The sequence below is a fragment of the Pelobates fuscus genome, chromosome 10 (assembly GCF_036172605.1).
Source record: "Pelobates fuscus isolate aPelFus1 chromosome 10, aPelFus1.pri, whole genome shotgun sequence".
Lineage (NCBI taxonomy): Eukaryota > Metazoa > Chordata > Amphibia > Anura > Pelobatidae > Pelobates > Pelobates fuscus.
Window position 1 is genome coordinate 111,365,076 of NC_086326.1, and position 16,920 is coordinate 111,381,995.

The 16,920-nt window shown below is 43.9% G+C and overlaps 1 protein-coding gene across 3 annotated transcripts in view; it reads left to right on the forward strand.

Annotated features, from left to right (window-relative positions):
* The window catches only part of LOC134575564 (calcium-binding protein 2-like), a 343,677-nt gene that overhangs the window by 164,535 nt on the left and 162,222 nt on the right, over nucleotides 1–16,920 (forward strand). For all 3 annotated transcript variants that reach the window (XM_063434864.1, XM_063434865.1, XM_063434866.1), the window contains one exon: nucleotides 16,290–16,320. In XM_063434864.1, coding sequence (XP_063290934.1) covers nucleotides 16,290–16,320 — 31 coding nt within the window. The remainder of the gene's footprint in view (nucleotides 1–16,289; nucleotides 16,321–16,920) is intronic.

Sequence of the window (16,920 nt, forward strand, 5' to 3'; positions counted from 1 at the left end):
CAGTCCTTTGGTTTTCATATAATCCAGGCAATTTTATTGGCAAGTCCACACAGCAACACGACTAAAACATAAATATAACAGGTTTGCCCTTTAAACAAAAACCTAGCTCGTCTGAGCACTGACTCACTTTTAATATCCCTCTCTATCAGGGTTAAACTAACAAAAACATATCGCACCAACCTTATTAGATAGCAACACTCTGCTAGCTAGCCTGTTGCTTTCCTTTCTCCACTCCCAGTGCTCCAAGCCAGCCTTGCCTCAACTGCTTTCCTTTCTGCACTCCCAGTGCTGCAAGCCAGCCTTGACTGCTTCCTTCCGCACTCCTAGTGCTCCAAGCCAGCCTTGACTCCCAGTGCCTAGTCTCCTTGACTCTCTTTCTGGAGAGAACAGCCTCTCTCCTACCTGCTTCCTGGGAGGAAGCCAGCAAAATTCCCCCTGTACCTGCCTAGCAGGGAGTGGTTTATTCCCACTGCTACAGCTGATTATCGGCAACTGAGCAGTGGGTTGGAGACAGTCCAAAAACCCTGGCCTGGATCTTTGTCTCCCAAGAAAACCACTAAACTGTGGAGTGGAGCATTGGCCCACCCTTCTCTCCAAATGCTCCACCCCAGGGGCCCATAACTAAACATAGCTCACAACACATACTTCCCCTGGGGTTAAATGTTAAAGGCCTCTCTGCCTTCACTTTATCACACTCTTTATATATTCATATAGTGCTATCATATCGCCTCTGAGGTGCTTTTCTTTTTCTAAAGAAAAAACATGCAGGTTTTTTTTTTTTTTTTTTTTAATTTCTTCATAACTAATATTTTATTTCCCCCTATTAGCTTGGTAACTAATTTCTGCACTTTTCTAGTTCTGCAACTGGATTAGAACTTTACTTTAAAGAGCAGATGCCAATGTTAAAGTGGCCAGTCTAAACAGTGATCCACTAACTGATGTACATAGAAACTACAAAGGAATATGATGAAGGATACACATTAATCAAACTTCTAATCAATTCAGCTCTGAATATATTATAATATACAAAATGCCACACTCCAAATGTCACTGTGTACTGTTTCTTCAATGTCTCCTCATTTCATTTTAAATTTGCCTTGATTTCTTTTTTTTATTCAGAAGAGTACAGACTTTTTCATGTAAACTATGCTCTTTGAGGTGGAACTTAAGCAAATATTTCTTTAAGCTAATATACCCACTGTTCATTAATCAAGTGTTGATTGATGAATTTGCTTAGTTCTGTCCACTTGGTTTGGCTCAGTGTTCGGGAAACAAAATGGGTGGCATGTGCCATCCTGTGTGTGACATTACATGCAGGGCCGGTGCAAGGATTTTTGCCGCCCTAGGCAAAAAAATTTTTGCCGCCCCCCCATATGTCCAGACCACCATGTGACATCACAATGCCCCGCCCATATGCTCTGCCATATGGGCCAAAGCCAGTCTTCACAAAGTGTCTTATCTGAAAAGACAGTGTGTTTACATTAAAAAGCCTACAGGCACAGGCTATAGACACCAGAACCACTACATTATGCTGTAGTGCTTCTGGTGACTATAGTATCCATTTAATGTGAGGTAAATTAGAGATTAGTGCCACTAATAATATATTGGATTGCCTACTTACCACCAGATGAGGACAAGAGGCTGATGATGGGCTCAGTCTGGCTCCACAGGTCTGGTGTAGAAGAGGCTCTCTGGAGACTGTTTTTAACAGTGCTCACAACAATTAACGAACAGGAAGCAGCTCCATTTTTTAGGGCCCCTTACACAGCTCAAGGTCTGGGCCCCCAAGGGGCATACACCTTCAATGCCCACCCATAAATCCACCTACATGGCCCATCCATGAGTTGGGGATGTTTTATGTGTGCAATTTGTGTAAGGGATGTAGTGTGTTTATAGGGGATGTAGTGTGTGTTTGCGTGTAAGGAATGCATTGTATGTTTCTGGGTGTGTGTGTGTGTGTGTGTGTAAGGGGTGCAAGGTTTGTTTCTGTGTATGTAACTGAATGCAGTGTGTGTCTGTAAGGGGTGCATTAATTATGTAAGAGAACGTAAGGGATGAATTGTGTGTTTCGGGTGTGTCTGTGTGTGAGTAGGAATGCATTGTATGTTTCTGTGTGTGTGTGGGGGGGGGTGCATTGTGTATGTGTGTAGTGTAAAAGAGAGGGTTTGTGGGGTAGGATAGGGACTGAGATGGGAACAGCTTTCTTTTTTTAAAAAAAATTCATAGTGCTCTCCCCTCAATTATTGATTTCCCCTTCCCTTCTGTCCCTCCGTGTTCTCCCCTTCTGTCACTTAGTGCTCTCCCTTGGCCCCCTGTCCCTCTGCAGTCCCCCTTGGTGGTCTTCTCACTCCCCCCTTAGTGGTCCTCCCTCTCCCAAACCCCTTAGTGGTCCTCCCTCTCCCAAACCCCTTAGTAGACATTCCCCTACTCCCCCCACCCCCTTAGTGGTAATCACCCTCCTCCCCTCTCCTTAGTAGTCCTCCCTTCTTACCCCCCTTTGGTGGTCCTTCCCCCCCTTAGTGGTCCTTATCCCCCCTCCCTTAGTGGTCCTTATCCCCCCTCCCCTAGTGGTCCTTATCCCCCCCAACCTCCCATAGTGGTCCTTATCCCCCCTCCCTCCCCTAGTGGTCCTTATCCCCCTCCCCTAGTGGTCCTTATCCCCCTCCCCTAGTGGTCCTTATCCCCCCTCCCCTAGTGGTCCTTATCCCCCCCTCCCCTAGTGGTCCTTATCCCCCCCTCCCCTAGTGGTCCTTATCCCCCTCTCCCATAGTGGTCCTTACCCCCCCCACCTCCCTCCCATAGTGGTCCTTATCCCCCCTCCCATAGTGGTCCTTATCCCCCTCCCTCCCATAGTGCTCCTTATCCCCCCCTCCCTCCCATAGTGGTCCTTATCCCCCCTCCCTCCCATAGTGGTCCTTATCCCCCCCTCCCATAGTGGTCCTTATACCCCCCTCCCATAGTGGTCCTTATACCCCCCCTCCCTTAGTGGTCCTTATACCCCCCTCCCTTAGTGGTCCTTATACCCCCCTTAGTGGTCCTTATACCCCCCCTCCCTTAGTGGTCCTTATACCCCCCTCCCTTAGTGGTCCTTATACCCCCCCTCCCTTAGTGGTCCTTATACCCCCCCCCTTCCTTAGTGGTCCTTATACCCCCCTCCCTTAGTGGTCCTTATACCCCCCTCCCTTAGTGGTCCTTATACCCCCCCTTCCTTAGTGGTCCTTATACCCCCCCCCTCCCTTAGTGGTCCTTATACCCCCCCCCTCCCTTAGTGGTCCTTATACCCCTCCCCTCCCTTAGTGGTCCTTATACCCCCCCCCCTTAGTGGTCCTTATACCCCCCCTCCCTTAGTGGTCCTTATACCCCCCCCTTAGTGGTCCTTATACCCCCCCCCTCCCTTAGTGGTCCTTATACCCCTTCCCTCCCTTAGTGGTCCTTATACCCCCCCCCCCTCTCCCTTAGTGGTCCTTAACCCCCCCTCCCTCCCTTAGTGGTCCTTAACCCCCCCCCCCACCCCCCCCGTGGTCCTTAAACTCCCCCCCCCCCTCCCTTAGTGGTCCTTAAACTCCCCCCCCCTCCCTTAGTGGTCCTTAAACCCCCCCCTTCCCCCCCTTAGTGGTCCTTAAACCCCCCTCCCCCCTTAGTGGTCCTTACCCTCCCCTCCTGCCCATGTAGCATGGCCGGGCGGTGCGGAACGCGGGACAGGAACCTTTGTTTCCTGTACCCGGCCGCCGGCGGAATGACAGGAAATGCTCACTGAGTGAGCACTTCCTGTCATTCCGCCGGCGGCCGGGTACAGGAAACAAAAGTTCCTGTCCCGCGTTCCGCGCTGCACGGCCATGCTACATGGAGAGACCGGCAGGAGGGAGCGCTCTGCGCTTCCCTCCTGCCGGTCATAAACCCGGCCGTCCTCCAGGCAGCAGTGCTGCGCCGCCTGGGGCTTGCTAAAGCGCTCAGGCGGCGCAGCATGAGGAGGCGCAGCGGGGACAGGGATCCGGCGCCCCCTGGTAAGTTGCGCCCTAGGCGGCTGCCTAGGTCGCCTTACAGGTGGCGCCGGCCATGATTACATGAATACTCATTGAAGGCAAAAATGCAGACATCACACATGAAAGAAAACAGAATAATTGCACACAGATAATGAGATCCAGCACAAAGACATAAAGATAAAAAACATAAATAAAGTCAAGTGACAAGGGAGAATAATCACTAGGATACAAGAGCAGAAAACTGAAAATAAACAAGAAAATTACAGTGCCTATCTGTTGCTGTTCCTTAAAGTAATGTTCCTTAATTATATCAGAAGTAATACACATAGAAAATTGTAGATTATGCTAGCTTTAGTGTACATATAATCTTAATTTTATTAAGGATGTAGGCAAATATTTTGCTTAACTGTCAGGATCGGGACAGGGATCCAACACGCAGAGTACAAAGAGTAGAAGGTACGTATACCGGACCTTAGAATGGCCGGACTAACGTAAGGACAAAGTAGAGAATGGTCAGAGACAAGCCGAGGTCGAGGGAACGAGAAGACAGGTAAGCGAGAGACAAGCCGGGTCAAAGGATAACAGAAAATAAGCAGGGTAATACAAACAAGCCGGGTCAGAACCAAAGAGACAAATCGAATACAAGAGCACTGAGTGACTAGACAGGCTAGAACCACGACAGGGCAATGAGCAAATGCGGGAAGCTCTATTAAATACCCCGGTTCTAGGAGGTAATCACACCCCCGACAAATCCTGATTAGTGCTCAGGACTTGACTGACAGGTCGAGCTGGATTGGCGTCATGACGTCGGCTACTGAGCGTTGCGTCATAAAAGGACGTGGATCCCTCGTGGCCGGCTTGTAAACGACCGAGGGAACCGCGAGGAACGGGGGAAACAGCCCTTCTGGCAGGAAAAACGTCTAAGTCTCTCCTCTTATCAGAGGTAGAGACTACAGGTAACCTGACAGTACCCCCCCTCTCAGAAACGCCCACCGGGCGGAAGTAACCGGGACGAGATGGAAAGCGGGAGTGAAAAGCCCTGCGGAGACGAGGAGCATGTACATCCTCCTGAGGTACCCAAGTCCTCTCTTCAGGACCATATCCCTTCCAGTCGACAAGATACTGTAGCCTCCCCCGAGAGACTCGAGAATCGATGATGGAGTTGATCTCGTATTCCTCCTGACCCTCAACCTGAACAGGGCGAGGAGAGGAAACAGTAGAGGAAAATATGTTGCAAATCAGCGGTTTCAGCAAGGAAACATGAAAGGAGTTAGGGATGCGTAAGGCAGATGGAAGTGCTAGGCGATACGCAACCGGGTTAATACGAGTCAGGATCCTGTAAGGGCCAATGTAACGAGGAGCGAATTTCATAGAAGGAACCTTTAAACGAATGTTCTTTGTACTCAACCATACCCTATCACCAGGAACAAAAACTGGGGCCGCCCTTCTGCGCTTATCAGCGTGTTTCTTGAACAACATGGAATTATGTAGGAGAATTTGTCGAGTCTGATCCCACAACTTCCTCAGATTGGCAACATGAACATCAACCGACGGTACCCCTTGGGAAGGAGAGACCGAAGGAAGAATGGAAGGATGAAAGCCATAATTCATGAAAAAGGGGCTAGAACGAGTAGAATCACAAACAAGATTATTGTGTGCGAACTCTGCCCAAGGAATCAAACCGACCCAATCGTCCTGATGTTCGGAAACAAAACAAGGCAAATATTGTTCAATCTTTTGATTGGTACGTTCAGCAGCTCCATTAGACTGAGGGTGATAGGCAGAAGAAAAATTCAATTTGATGCCTAGTTGAGAACAGAAGGATCTCCAGAAACGTGAAACAAATTGGGAACCTCTATCAGAAATAATTTCGGAAGGTATCCCATGTAAGCGAAAAATTTCTCTCGCGAATATTTCCGCCAATTCAGGAGAAGTCGGAAGTTTAGGTAAAGGCACGAAATGAGCCATCTTAGTAAACCTATCAACCACCGTGAGAATAACAGTCTGTTTTTTAGAAATAGGCAAATCCACATGGTCTCTCTGGAATGCCCAAGGGATGTAACAGACCACATGGAAGAGTATGAGGTTGCTTAGTCTTAGTACAGACCTCACACGCTCCGATGAAATCCTTAATATCCTTCCGTAAAGAAGGCCACCAGAAATCTTTAGAGATCAAGGAATATGTCTTGCGAATGCCAGGATGCCCAGCCACCTTACTTTCGTGAAAACACTGTAAGAGCTCCAGTTGGAGTTCAGGAGGAACGAAGTGTCTTGCCACAGGAGTCTGTCTAGGTGCCAGATGTTGCAACTTCATGATCTGGGCAAGCAGCGGAGAATGAATTTTGAGACTTGTGTTGGCGATAATATTGCACTTGGGTACTATAGAAGACAAAACCGGCTCAGATACAGTAGAAGGTTCATATTGGCGAGACAAAGCATCGGCTTTAGAATTCTTAGAACCAGGTCTATAAGTGAGTACGTAATTGAAATGAGTGAGGAATAAAGACCAACGAGCTTGCCTGGAGGACAATCGCTTGGCCTCCCCAATATAGGACAAGTTCTTGTGGTCCGTCAAAATAGTAACAGGATGTAAGGTCCCTTCCAATAAATGTCTCCATTCCTTTAAAGCCATGATAACCGCTAGTAGTTCCCTGTCACCAATGTCATATCTGCTCTCCGGACCTGATAGTTTTTTTGGAAAAAAAAACACATGGATGTAATGGTTTATCCACACCTAACCTTTGGGACAGGATAGCACCTATACCCGTCTCTGAGGCGTCTACTTCGAGTAGGAAAGGCAGAGTAGTATCAGGGTGAACTAAAATTGGTGCAGAAGCAAAAAGTTCCTTGAGAGTTTTGAAAGCAAGAAGCGCTTCAGTAGACCAATTCTTAGTGTCAGCCCCCTGTCTGGTCATATTGGTGATAGGCGCAAAAATTGAAGAGTATCCCTTAATGAAGCGCCTATAATAATTGGAGAATCCAATAAACCTCTGAATGGCCTTGAGACCCTTAGGTAAGGTCCAATCTAAAATGGACTGGAGTTTATCCGGATCCATCTTAAACCCTTCCCCAGAAATCACATAACCAAGAAAGTTAGTCTGGGATTGATCAAAGCTACATTTCTCCAATTTGCAGTACAAGCCATGTTGAAGGAGTTTGCGCAAAACCCTTCTGACTTGTCTGTGGTGAGTCTCAATCTCTCTAGGGTGTATAAGTATATCATCCAGATATACAATAACACAGTCATGTTGAAATTCCCTAAGAACTTCATTGATCAAGTCCTGAAATACTGCCGGTGCATTGCAGAGACCAAAAGGCATTACTGTATACTCATAGTGCCCATATCGAGTGTTGAACGCCGTCATCCACTCGTGGCCCTGCTGAATTCTCACCAAGTTATAAGCCCCTCTGAGATCTAACTTGGTGAAAATCTTGGAACCCTTTAAACGATCAAAGAGCTCGGTAATCAAAGGAATTGGGTAGGCATTTCTAATGGTTATTTTGTTCAAACCTCGGTAGTCAATGCAAGGTCTCAGCGTGCCATCCTTCTTTTTAACAAAAAAAAAACCCAGCCCCGGCAGGGGAGGATGATCTCCTAATGAATCCTTTGTCTAGGTTTTCTCGAATATACTCCTCTAGGACTAAGTTCTCTTTAGTAGACAAAGGGTATACATTGACCCTGGGAGGCATAGTACCAGGAAGTAGATTAATCTTACAATCAAAGGACCTGTGTGGAGGTAAAGTATCAGCCTTCTTTTTGTCAAATACCGCCTTTAAATCCAGGTACAGTGGCAGTATTTGTACATCTGTAGAGTCGGTAGAATTAGTTGGTGTGTTAACTATGCAAAGCGGTGACACTTTCCGTAAACACCTCTCCTGACAACTCTGACCCCATGAGAGTATTTCCTGGGGAGAGTATTTCCCCTAATTCCCAATCAATAATAAGGTTATGTCTCTTTAACCAAGAATACCCCAGGAGATGAAATGAGTAATAGAGATATGTCTTCCTCGTGTAAGATACCAACAGTTAAGTTAACGGGTATGGTTTCACGAAAAATAACAGGCTCAGCTAAAGGTCTACCATCTATGGCCTCAACGGCCAAGGGCGTCTCCCTTAACTGAGATGGGATAGTGTGTTTAGCAACAAAAACTTGGTCGATAAAGCTCTCAGCAGCTCCGGAATATATCAATGCCACAGTTTTTAGCACTCCCCTCTCCCAAGTTAAAGAAACGGGTAGCAGAAGCCTGTGATGTTTATAATTATGAGTAGAGGACAAAATAGAAACACCCAAGGCCTGTCCTCTAGAGAAACTTAGGTGCGAGCGTTTCCCGAGCGATTAGGACAATTTAGGCGTAAGTGACCTCTGACTCCACAGTACATACACAACCCCTCCCTTCTCCTGTACTGTCTCTCCTCTTCTGAAAGGCGAGTATTGCCTATCTGCATAGGTTCTGGAAAAGGTGATGTTTTGGTTTCAGGACTTTGAAATGAGGGGGCTAGTTTAAAGGAAGGTCTACAGGTTCTATCTCGAGTGTTCTGCCTCTCTCTTAAGCGTTCATCAATGCGAGAAATAAAATAAATTAAATCCTCCAAATTCTCAGGAAGCTCTCTAGTAGCAACCTCATCAAGTATTACATCTGATAATCCGTCTAAAAATACGTCTATATAAGCCTGTTCATTCCACTTCACTTCTGCCGCCAAGGACCTGAACTCTAGTGCATAATCCACAAGTGTTCGGTTATCTTGTCTAAGGCGCAACAGTAATCTAGCTGCATTGACCTTTCTACAAGGAGGGTCAAAAGTTCTTCTAAAAGCAGCTACAAAGGCATTATAATTATATACTAACGGATTATCATTTTCCCACAACGGATTGGCCCATCTCAGAGCTTTCTCAACGAGTAAGGTGATAATAAATCCAACCTTCGCCCTATCTGTAGGATAGGAGCGGGGTTGTAATTCGAAGTGGATACTGATTTGGTTTAAAAAAACTCGACACTTCTCAGGAGAACCACCATAACGTACAGGTGGGGTAATACGGGAAGAGGCACCTACAGTGGCTACCTCTAGACCTGAACTCACAGGAGAGATAGAAGTATTACGCATCTCCTCTGGTGGATTATTAGGACGAGATAATAACGCCTGTAGCGCTAGGGCCATCTGGTCCATTCTGTGTTCCATGGCGTCAAACCTAGGATCGGAAGGACCAAGCTGACTGTTTGTACCTGCAGGATCCATTGGCCCTGTCGTAATGTCAGGATCGGGACAGGGATCCAAAACGCAGAGTACAAAGAGTAGAAGGTACGTATACCGGACCTTAGAATGGCCGGACTAACGTAAGGACAAAGTAGAGAATGGTCAGAGACAAGCCGAGGTCGAGGGAACGAGAAGACAGGTAAGCGAGAGACAAGCCGGGTCAAAGGATAACAGAAAATAAGCAGGGTAATACAAACAAGCCGGGTCAGAACCAAAGAGACAAATCGAATACAAGAGCACTGAGTGACTAGACAGGCTAGAACCACGACAGGGCAATGAGCAAATGCGGGAAGCTCTATTAAATACCCCGGTTCTAGGAGGTAATCACACCCCCGACGAATCCTGATTAGTGCTCAGGACTTGACTGACAGGTCGAGCTGGATTGGCGTCATGACGTCGGCTACTGAGCGTCGCTTCATAAAAGGACGTGGATCCCTCGCGGCCGGCGTGTAAACGACCGAGGGAACCGCGAGGAACGGGGGAAACAGCCCTTCTGGAAGGAAAAACGTCTAAGTCTCTCCTCTTATCAGAGGTAGAGACTACAGGTAACCTGACATTAACTTACTTTACTAAAACTCCATAGCAGCACAAGTTTGACTATAAAAAGAAACAACCAATCAGAAAACAACAGAGCTAATAAGACTCCCTCCCTCTGACCACTCATCCTCTTTCATGCTGCAAAAGAATCAACAGGAACAGATGACCAAACGAAACTGGGTAAATCCATTGCGAGGTAATCAACAGGAAAATACAGCAAATCTTCATAGGCAACAGGAAAAGGCCTTAGGCATGACACATTAATCAAACATTAATCAGATCTGAAAGCTTGGCATCCATACGAAGGAGCACCGCCTTTCTTCGTCAAGTGCACAGTGACACATTAGCATTGCCTAGTAGGCATATAGAACATAAAGCCCAGTCTCTAATAAAAGACATATCCATAGAACCACTTTATGTTAGGGCTTCATCCCCTAGAAGCAGGATCTTTGCCAGGGGTCCGAGCACATCTAATAGCTTGTCTTGAACCAGCCTTAATACCCTTGTCCTTATCTAATGAAGTATGTGTAGATCATGATGTTGAACTCTGGGGTTATTGCGACCTTATCAGGTAGTGATGGTCTGGGGCATTCAGCCCGTAATCTTTTACGTACTTCCTGGTCTAGGCGATCTACGAATCCAGTAATCTAAATACCGGGCCAAATGAACAGGAGCGACTATCCAAATGACTTGGGGTGTCAAATGGCATGCGGGTCGAATAGAGGTTGCCCCATCTAATCCAAGAAGATGTAATCTTCTGCACCTGAATAAGGCGTTCCACCTGCCATTCATCCAAAATTGATAATTGTGGGTTAGGAATTATAGGACTGGCCAGAGGTTTTGTTCTTTTCTTGCGCTTAGCAAGTGTCTTGACCTGGGGTTGTGAGTCTTCCCCTTTTCAGTAGCTCTTGCAAGATTGTGGATATCTGCTTTTGGAATCAGTGGAATCTTCTGATTCCTCCGACAGAGGAACTGCCTGAGGGCCCTTATCCTCAAACCCTTGGGGGGAGAACCCAAACCAGGGCCTTTTTAACCGCATTAAGGGCTTGGGGTTCTGCTCCTGTGCGGGGATGCCCCTAATGGTGTAAATAATAGCACAAAAAACAATATAATACACAAAGCACTAAATAGAGCTGAAATAAATGAAAAAAAAAAGAATAAATAAAAGGTAAAAGTATTATGGCTAAACAGAAATATATTTTCTGATTGGTTGTTTCTGTTTCTAGTCAAACTTGTGCTGCTATGGAGTTTTAGTAAAGAAATTTGCCATATACACTCATCTATAAGTCGATCTCGTGTTTTAGTCGAGTGCAGTGTTTTGACCAACAATTGTGAAATATGCTATGACTCGTGGATAAGTCGAGGGTACGACTTTCGAATGGAATTTAAGTGGAATTGTTTCTCTTGTGTTCAGTTACCGAACAGACTCTGTATTAACATTGTTAACATCATTGTTAACACCTCATAATCACCGACCACCTCTGGCTGTGAACCCAAATAAGCATTTCCTTGGGTGGCCTCCATTCACATATATGAACGCACGTGTTTGTCTCCCGAATGCAGGCAGCAGTACGTGGTCGTCAACGGCATGGATCTCTGAGTCGGCTATGCAAGCCCACAAATCCCGCTGAAACTTGTACCCCTGCTCGACCATTTAGAACAGTGGTTCTCAAACCGGTCCTCATGGCCCACCAACAGTCCAGGATTTATGTATTTCCCTGTTTTATCCCAATGGAGATACTAACAAAACCTGGACTGTTGGTGGGTCTTGAGGACTGGTTTGAGAACCACTGATCTAGAAGAACGGCTTTCGGGAGTCGAAGGGCGTTCAGTAGTCGACATTGCCACCCACATTGTATGTACATAATTCTATCGAAACTAGCACTGACCCGTGGATATGTCGCATTTTAAAATGAAGTTTAGGGCTAAAATTTCTCGACTTATAAACAAGTATATACAGTAAGAAACACAATGACCCTTCTTCTAACATACTAACCAAATGTGTATGTGCGGGAATATGTATATGTATGCATGTATGGTGCTATTGTATATATGTATGTCACTATGTGTGTGTGTGTGTGTGTGTGTGTGTCTATATATATATATATATATATATACAATAGCATGTGTGTAAACACACCCAAGGGAATACTGACATGCATGACTAGACATACAAATACACACCTCAGCAGAAACACACACACATTAAGTGACATACATAGATACAATAGCACCATACACAAATACACACTAACATACATACATACATACATATTCCCACACATACACATTCGGGGTTATTATGTTAGAATCCAAGAAGTGTCATTGTGTTTCTTACAAATACTCATAAACAGGGCACAACATACCTATAGTGTTCAAAGATGCACAGACACTGACATCTCCAGGGTTTATTCAAGGTTTTAGTTACAATAACCATTTTATCTCATTGAATTGGTTATAGTGCTTGGAGTCCCCTGGTCATGTCCTTCAATTCAGTGTTACACAGTTTGTTAATAGTTTAATCAGTGGCAGAATTAAAGTAGAGTGGGCCCTGGGGCAAGATTTTTTTTTATTGCAGAAATGGCCAAGATGAAGATCCCTGTCTGTTGTACAACACCCATGATGCTTTGCCAGCTGGATATCTACCATTTGCCCATCCATGTAGGGTTGTGTTTATCACTGAGTAATGTTTGAATGTAAGCATGTTTTTGTGTGGAGTATGTGTGTGTGTGAATGTAGGGATGCAGTGTGTTTTTATGTATTGCTCCAATTTGAAAGTAGTGATTTACTTGTGTGTAGTGTTTGCCTTTGAATGTTGGAGTGTGTTTGTGTGTGATATATGCACAGATACACACTGATACCAATGCAAATACACAGACACATACACTAACACATATCGATACACAGAATGACACCCATACAGATACAAACACTGAAGCACATAGATACACAAGCGCACACACTGAAACGCAAACAGACACACATGTAGATATACACATACAGACAGATAATATACCTACATATAAAAGGTGGAGTTTCAGAGTAATATTCCAACAGATATTCTGCAAAATAAAATATGCAAACAATAGTGCAATACAGTATTTAAAAGCTTGAAAGGTAAAATAAAATAGCAATATCACTCACAAGTCTAGAGTCATACCCTCATATGACTCGAATGGTATGCGCCTTTGGACTATTACAGGATGTCCAGGTCCTTCTTTTCCAAAGTGATGTGTGCTTTCCTTTTTCCTCTTGGCCGGCTTCAAAGTGTACAAATGCCAGGTGAGAATGGTTTCTTTAGGAAAAAGGTGCTTTATTAATCCAAATAAAACTTCAAATATAAAATAATAAAATCATACCAGATAAATACCTGGATAAGCTATATAGTTAGAAACAGTGTCCAAAACGCGTTTCGCCTTATAAAATAGGCTTCCTCAGTTGGCTGTCGTGTAATCCGTTTGATATTCCTTGCTTTAAATAGCCCGCTCATCAATTATGGTTCAGGTGTGTTTCATTTCTGGGTTGCGTCTAGTGGAACGCAACGTGCATTCCAACATTCCCGGATTGCGTCTAGTGGAACGCAATGTGCGTTCCAACGTTACTTTCCTTCATTCCACTTCCGGGTATGACGTTGCCAATCGGCTTTTTTAGTCAATCCTGAAAGCTTTGTTAATGTTTAACAGACCCATCATATGTATAGAGCGTATTAATCAACTTATATCCAGATTATAGTAAATCATAGTAGGAATAAGGGTTTAATCATATTAGGAATGAAGGTTAATACCCTAAATGCTTGATTTGAAGTTTCATAAACTCCTATATATGTGTATACTTTTGTATAAGTCCTATACAAAATAATTAGAATATTTAAAAAGGCACATATATGCTTCATATTTACAAAATTACATATTCTTCAAATGGATACATATTGTCAATTATATAAATTTGCACTCATACAATTTTTTTTTATATACAATTGTTAAAATAAATATCAAAAACTAATAAGATAATTTCAGAGAATAGAGGCATATTATAAAAATAATCCATTCTGGTGTGTGTAAAGATGTCCTAAAATAAATTCTATTAAAAATGTACAGACCGATAGATACACAGACACAAAGCTGTACACATGCAAAGAGATAGGAACACAGATATTCACATATGAACAGATAGATACACAGACACACATATACACACACAAACAGATACGCAGACCCACTTACAGACACATATAGATACACATACAGGCAAACCTTTAGATACACAGACAAACAGATGCACAGACCCACATACAGATACACAGATACACAGAGAGACATACATGCAGATATACATACAGACACACAGATACTCACAAACAAAGAAACAGAAAGATAAACATACAGATACAAAATCACACACAGACAGATGCAAAATTAAAATATGTTTAGCCACCCTCCTACCTTTAGGATGCCAGAGGGGGGCTTACCTTTGGTCCAGTCAGCTGGCTTGCGCTGTCAGAGTCTCTCCCACTTTTGCACTTCCTCTCCTCCTCCATCCCATGCGGCTTTGCGATACCTTCAAGGAAGTGAACCACTTTCACTTCCCCCCAGCACTGATGTCACTAAAATGGCCCAGTCAGCACTGTAGCACTATAACAACATGCAGGGCTGCAGCACTGTCCAGAGGACACATTACCATCAGGTGGCTCTAACTGCATGTGCCACCCAATGGGCCCCCTATATTGTTTTATAATCTGCATTGTATTGAGCAGACAGTTGCATAATTCTCCTAACGCTCCTCCTACTTTGGTCCTTAAGGTACCACAATGCTATTATTTACACCATTAGGGGCATCCCCGCACAGGAGCAGAACCCCAAGCCCTTAATGCGGCTGTCACTGCCTCGGTTGAAAAGGCCCTGGTTTGGGTTCTCCCCCCAAGGGTTTGAGGATAAGGGCCCTCAGGCAGTTCCTCTGTTGGAGGAATCAGAAGAATCAGAGAGGGAGAGGTAGAGCTCTTAAAAGAGCTAGTGATTAGCTGAGCAGGTTCCCTTTCAATAACGAGACAAAGCTACTGAGGTAGCTACTGAAGTAGAACTGAGGGTTTAATGACAGGTACTCTCCTTTTATGCAGTGCTCTCATGCTAGGGAGACACCCACAGACAATTAGATATTGACCAATCAGACAATGGTTACAACCCACAGATTCCCTCCCCTCTGCTTGGGAGATAATTTAGTTTCTTACTGTATCTACTCAATTATCTCCAAACTAAAACTTATACTTTTTATGCATTTTTATAACTTTCCGATTTTTCATCATACAGGAATAAAACGTATATTTTTATGAACACAACTTGGGGACAAACATATTCAAAATTCGTGCAAATCTGTTCAGGGGTTCCAAAAATAGTAAAAAGTTTTTTTTGGACCAACTGCACGTCTGTTTGCATGCCCAAAACAGTTCCACAGATCCAGGCTGTGCGGTTGGTCTATTTCTGCCCTGAAAAATAACAAAGTCCCATTTGAAGGCGGCATCCGAATAGTCGAACGGAAAATGGGTAAAGTTTCAGCGGTGTTCGTTAAGTTAAAAGGAGGTCTATTTTACACTAAAAAGTAAGTTCCATTCGAACATACGTTCGAATCTTCGAACGGGACTTAGTCTCCAGCCGCAGTGTCGAAGTGTAGGGGAAGGTACAGGTCAGCGGTGTTTGTTCAAATGTGTAGCCGATTTCTGTTCCAGGGATTTGACGGCACACACCGCTGACCGCGTTTGACTGAATTAAAATGGCCGCCGCCACGTGTTCGATTGTCTAATGGCAGCCACTTCGACTATTTTGGCACTTCGGCTGTATCCGAAGTGCCATATCAAACGTACCAATCCTTTGCACAAAACAGTTAAAGGACCAGAAACATCCTTTAACTTTGTTCTTGGGTACAGGGCAATGTGGATGATGGCAGGAAAACCAAAAGGTAGAGGTTCCCAGGCAACATGGTAGGAGGTTGTTACAGCTTACATTCCAGAAATTAAAAAAAAAAAAAAAAACAGGAAAAGTCAAATCATTAACTTGCATAAAAAAAATTAATAATTTGTTACATTTTTCAAATGAACTAATACAATTGTACTTAAATATATTTTTATTGCCTTAAAATATAATTTATTTGCAAATCAGCTTAATTCTAAATTGTAAGACTTTCCATCGAATTGACTCAATATATTACTTAACTATGAAGTTCCCTTAACTTCCAGTTAGTCTAATTCTATTTCAGAAGTTTGTTGACCAAAGTTCATCAGATGTTACCAAGTTTCATCATATCATACCATATCATACCTTTTTTATGTTATCTTACTTTATTGTGAATTAATAGTAAAAGATCACTTGACGATAAATCATGTTACCTGATTTAATGAAACTAATAATTAATTATTACTGTGTACAAAGGGAGTAAGCCATACATTTATTAATTAATAGAGTTGCTGATAATCAGATGTAGCTAAGACAGCTCAATGGTTTAAATTCTGTTGTGTTCCTTTTCAGGACAGAGAGCTGAGGCCAGAGGAAATTGAAGGTGAGAAAGTTTGTTTTAAGGTATATACATAACCAATGCATCCACCATATTAAAACCCCATGCTCACCAAACGTTTAGTATCCAAACCATTTCAATCAATTGTTCACCCAACTATACATAACCAATGCATCAACCATATTACAACCCAACTTTCAGTCTCAAAACCATTGCAATCAATTGTTCACCAAACCAGTGTTTCCCAAACCAGTCCTTAAGACCCACCAACAGTCCAGGTTTGTCAGTATCTTCACTGGAATAAAACAGGGAAATACAAGAAATCCTGGAATCACCCCACCAAACCATGCCTTTAAAACCCATTTGGTCAATTAGAAGCTGATCAAAAGTGTCAAAAGCCACAGAAAGCTCAAGGAGAATAAGGATAGAGTAGTGGCCATGAGATTTTGCAGCGAGTAGATCATTGGAAACTTTGGTCAGTGCCGTTTCCACAGAGTACTAAACGTGTAAACCAGACTGAAGCGGGTCTAGCAGAGTGTTAGACTCGAGGAAGTCTGTCAATCTTGCATACACAACTCTTTCAAGGATATTGGATTCAAAAGGCGAGATAGGACGGTAGTTGGATGGGGAGTTAGGGTCAAGGTT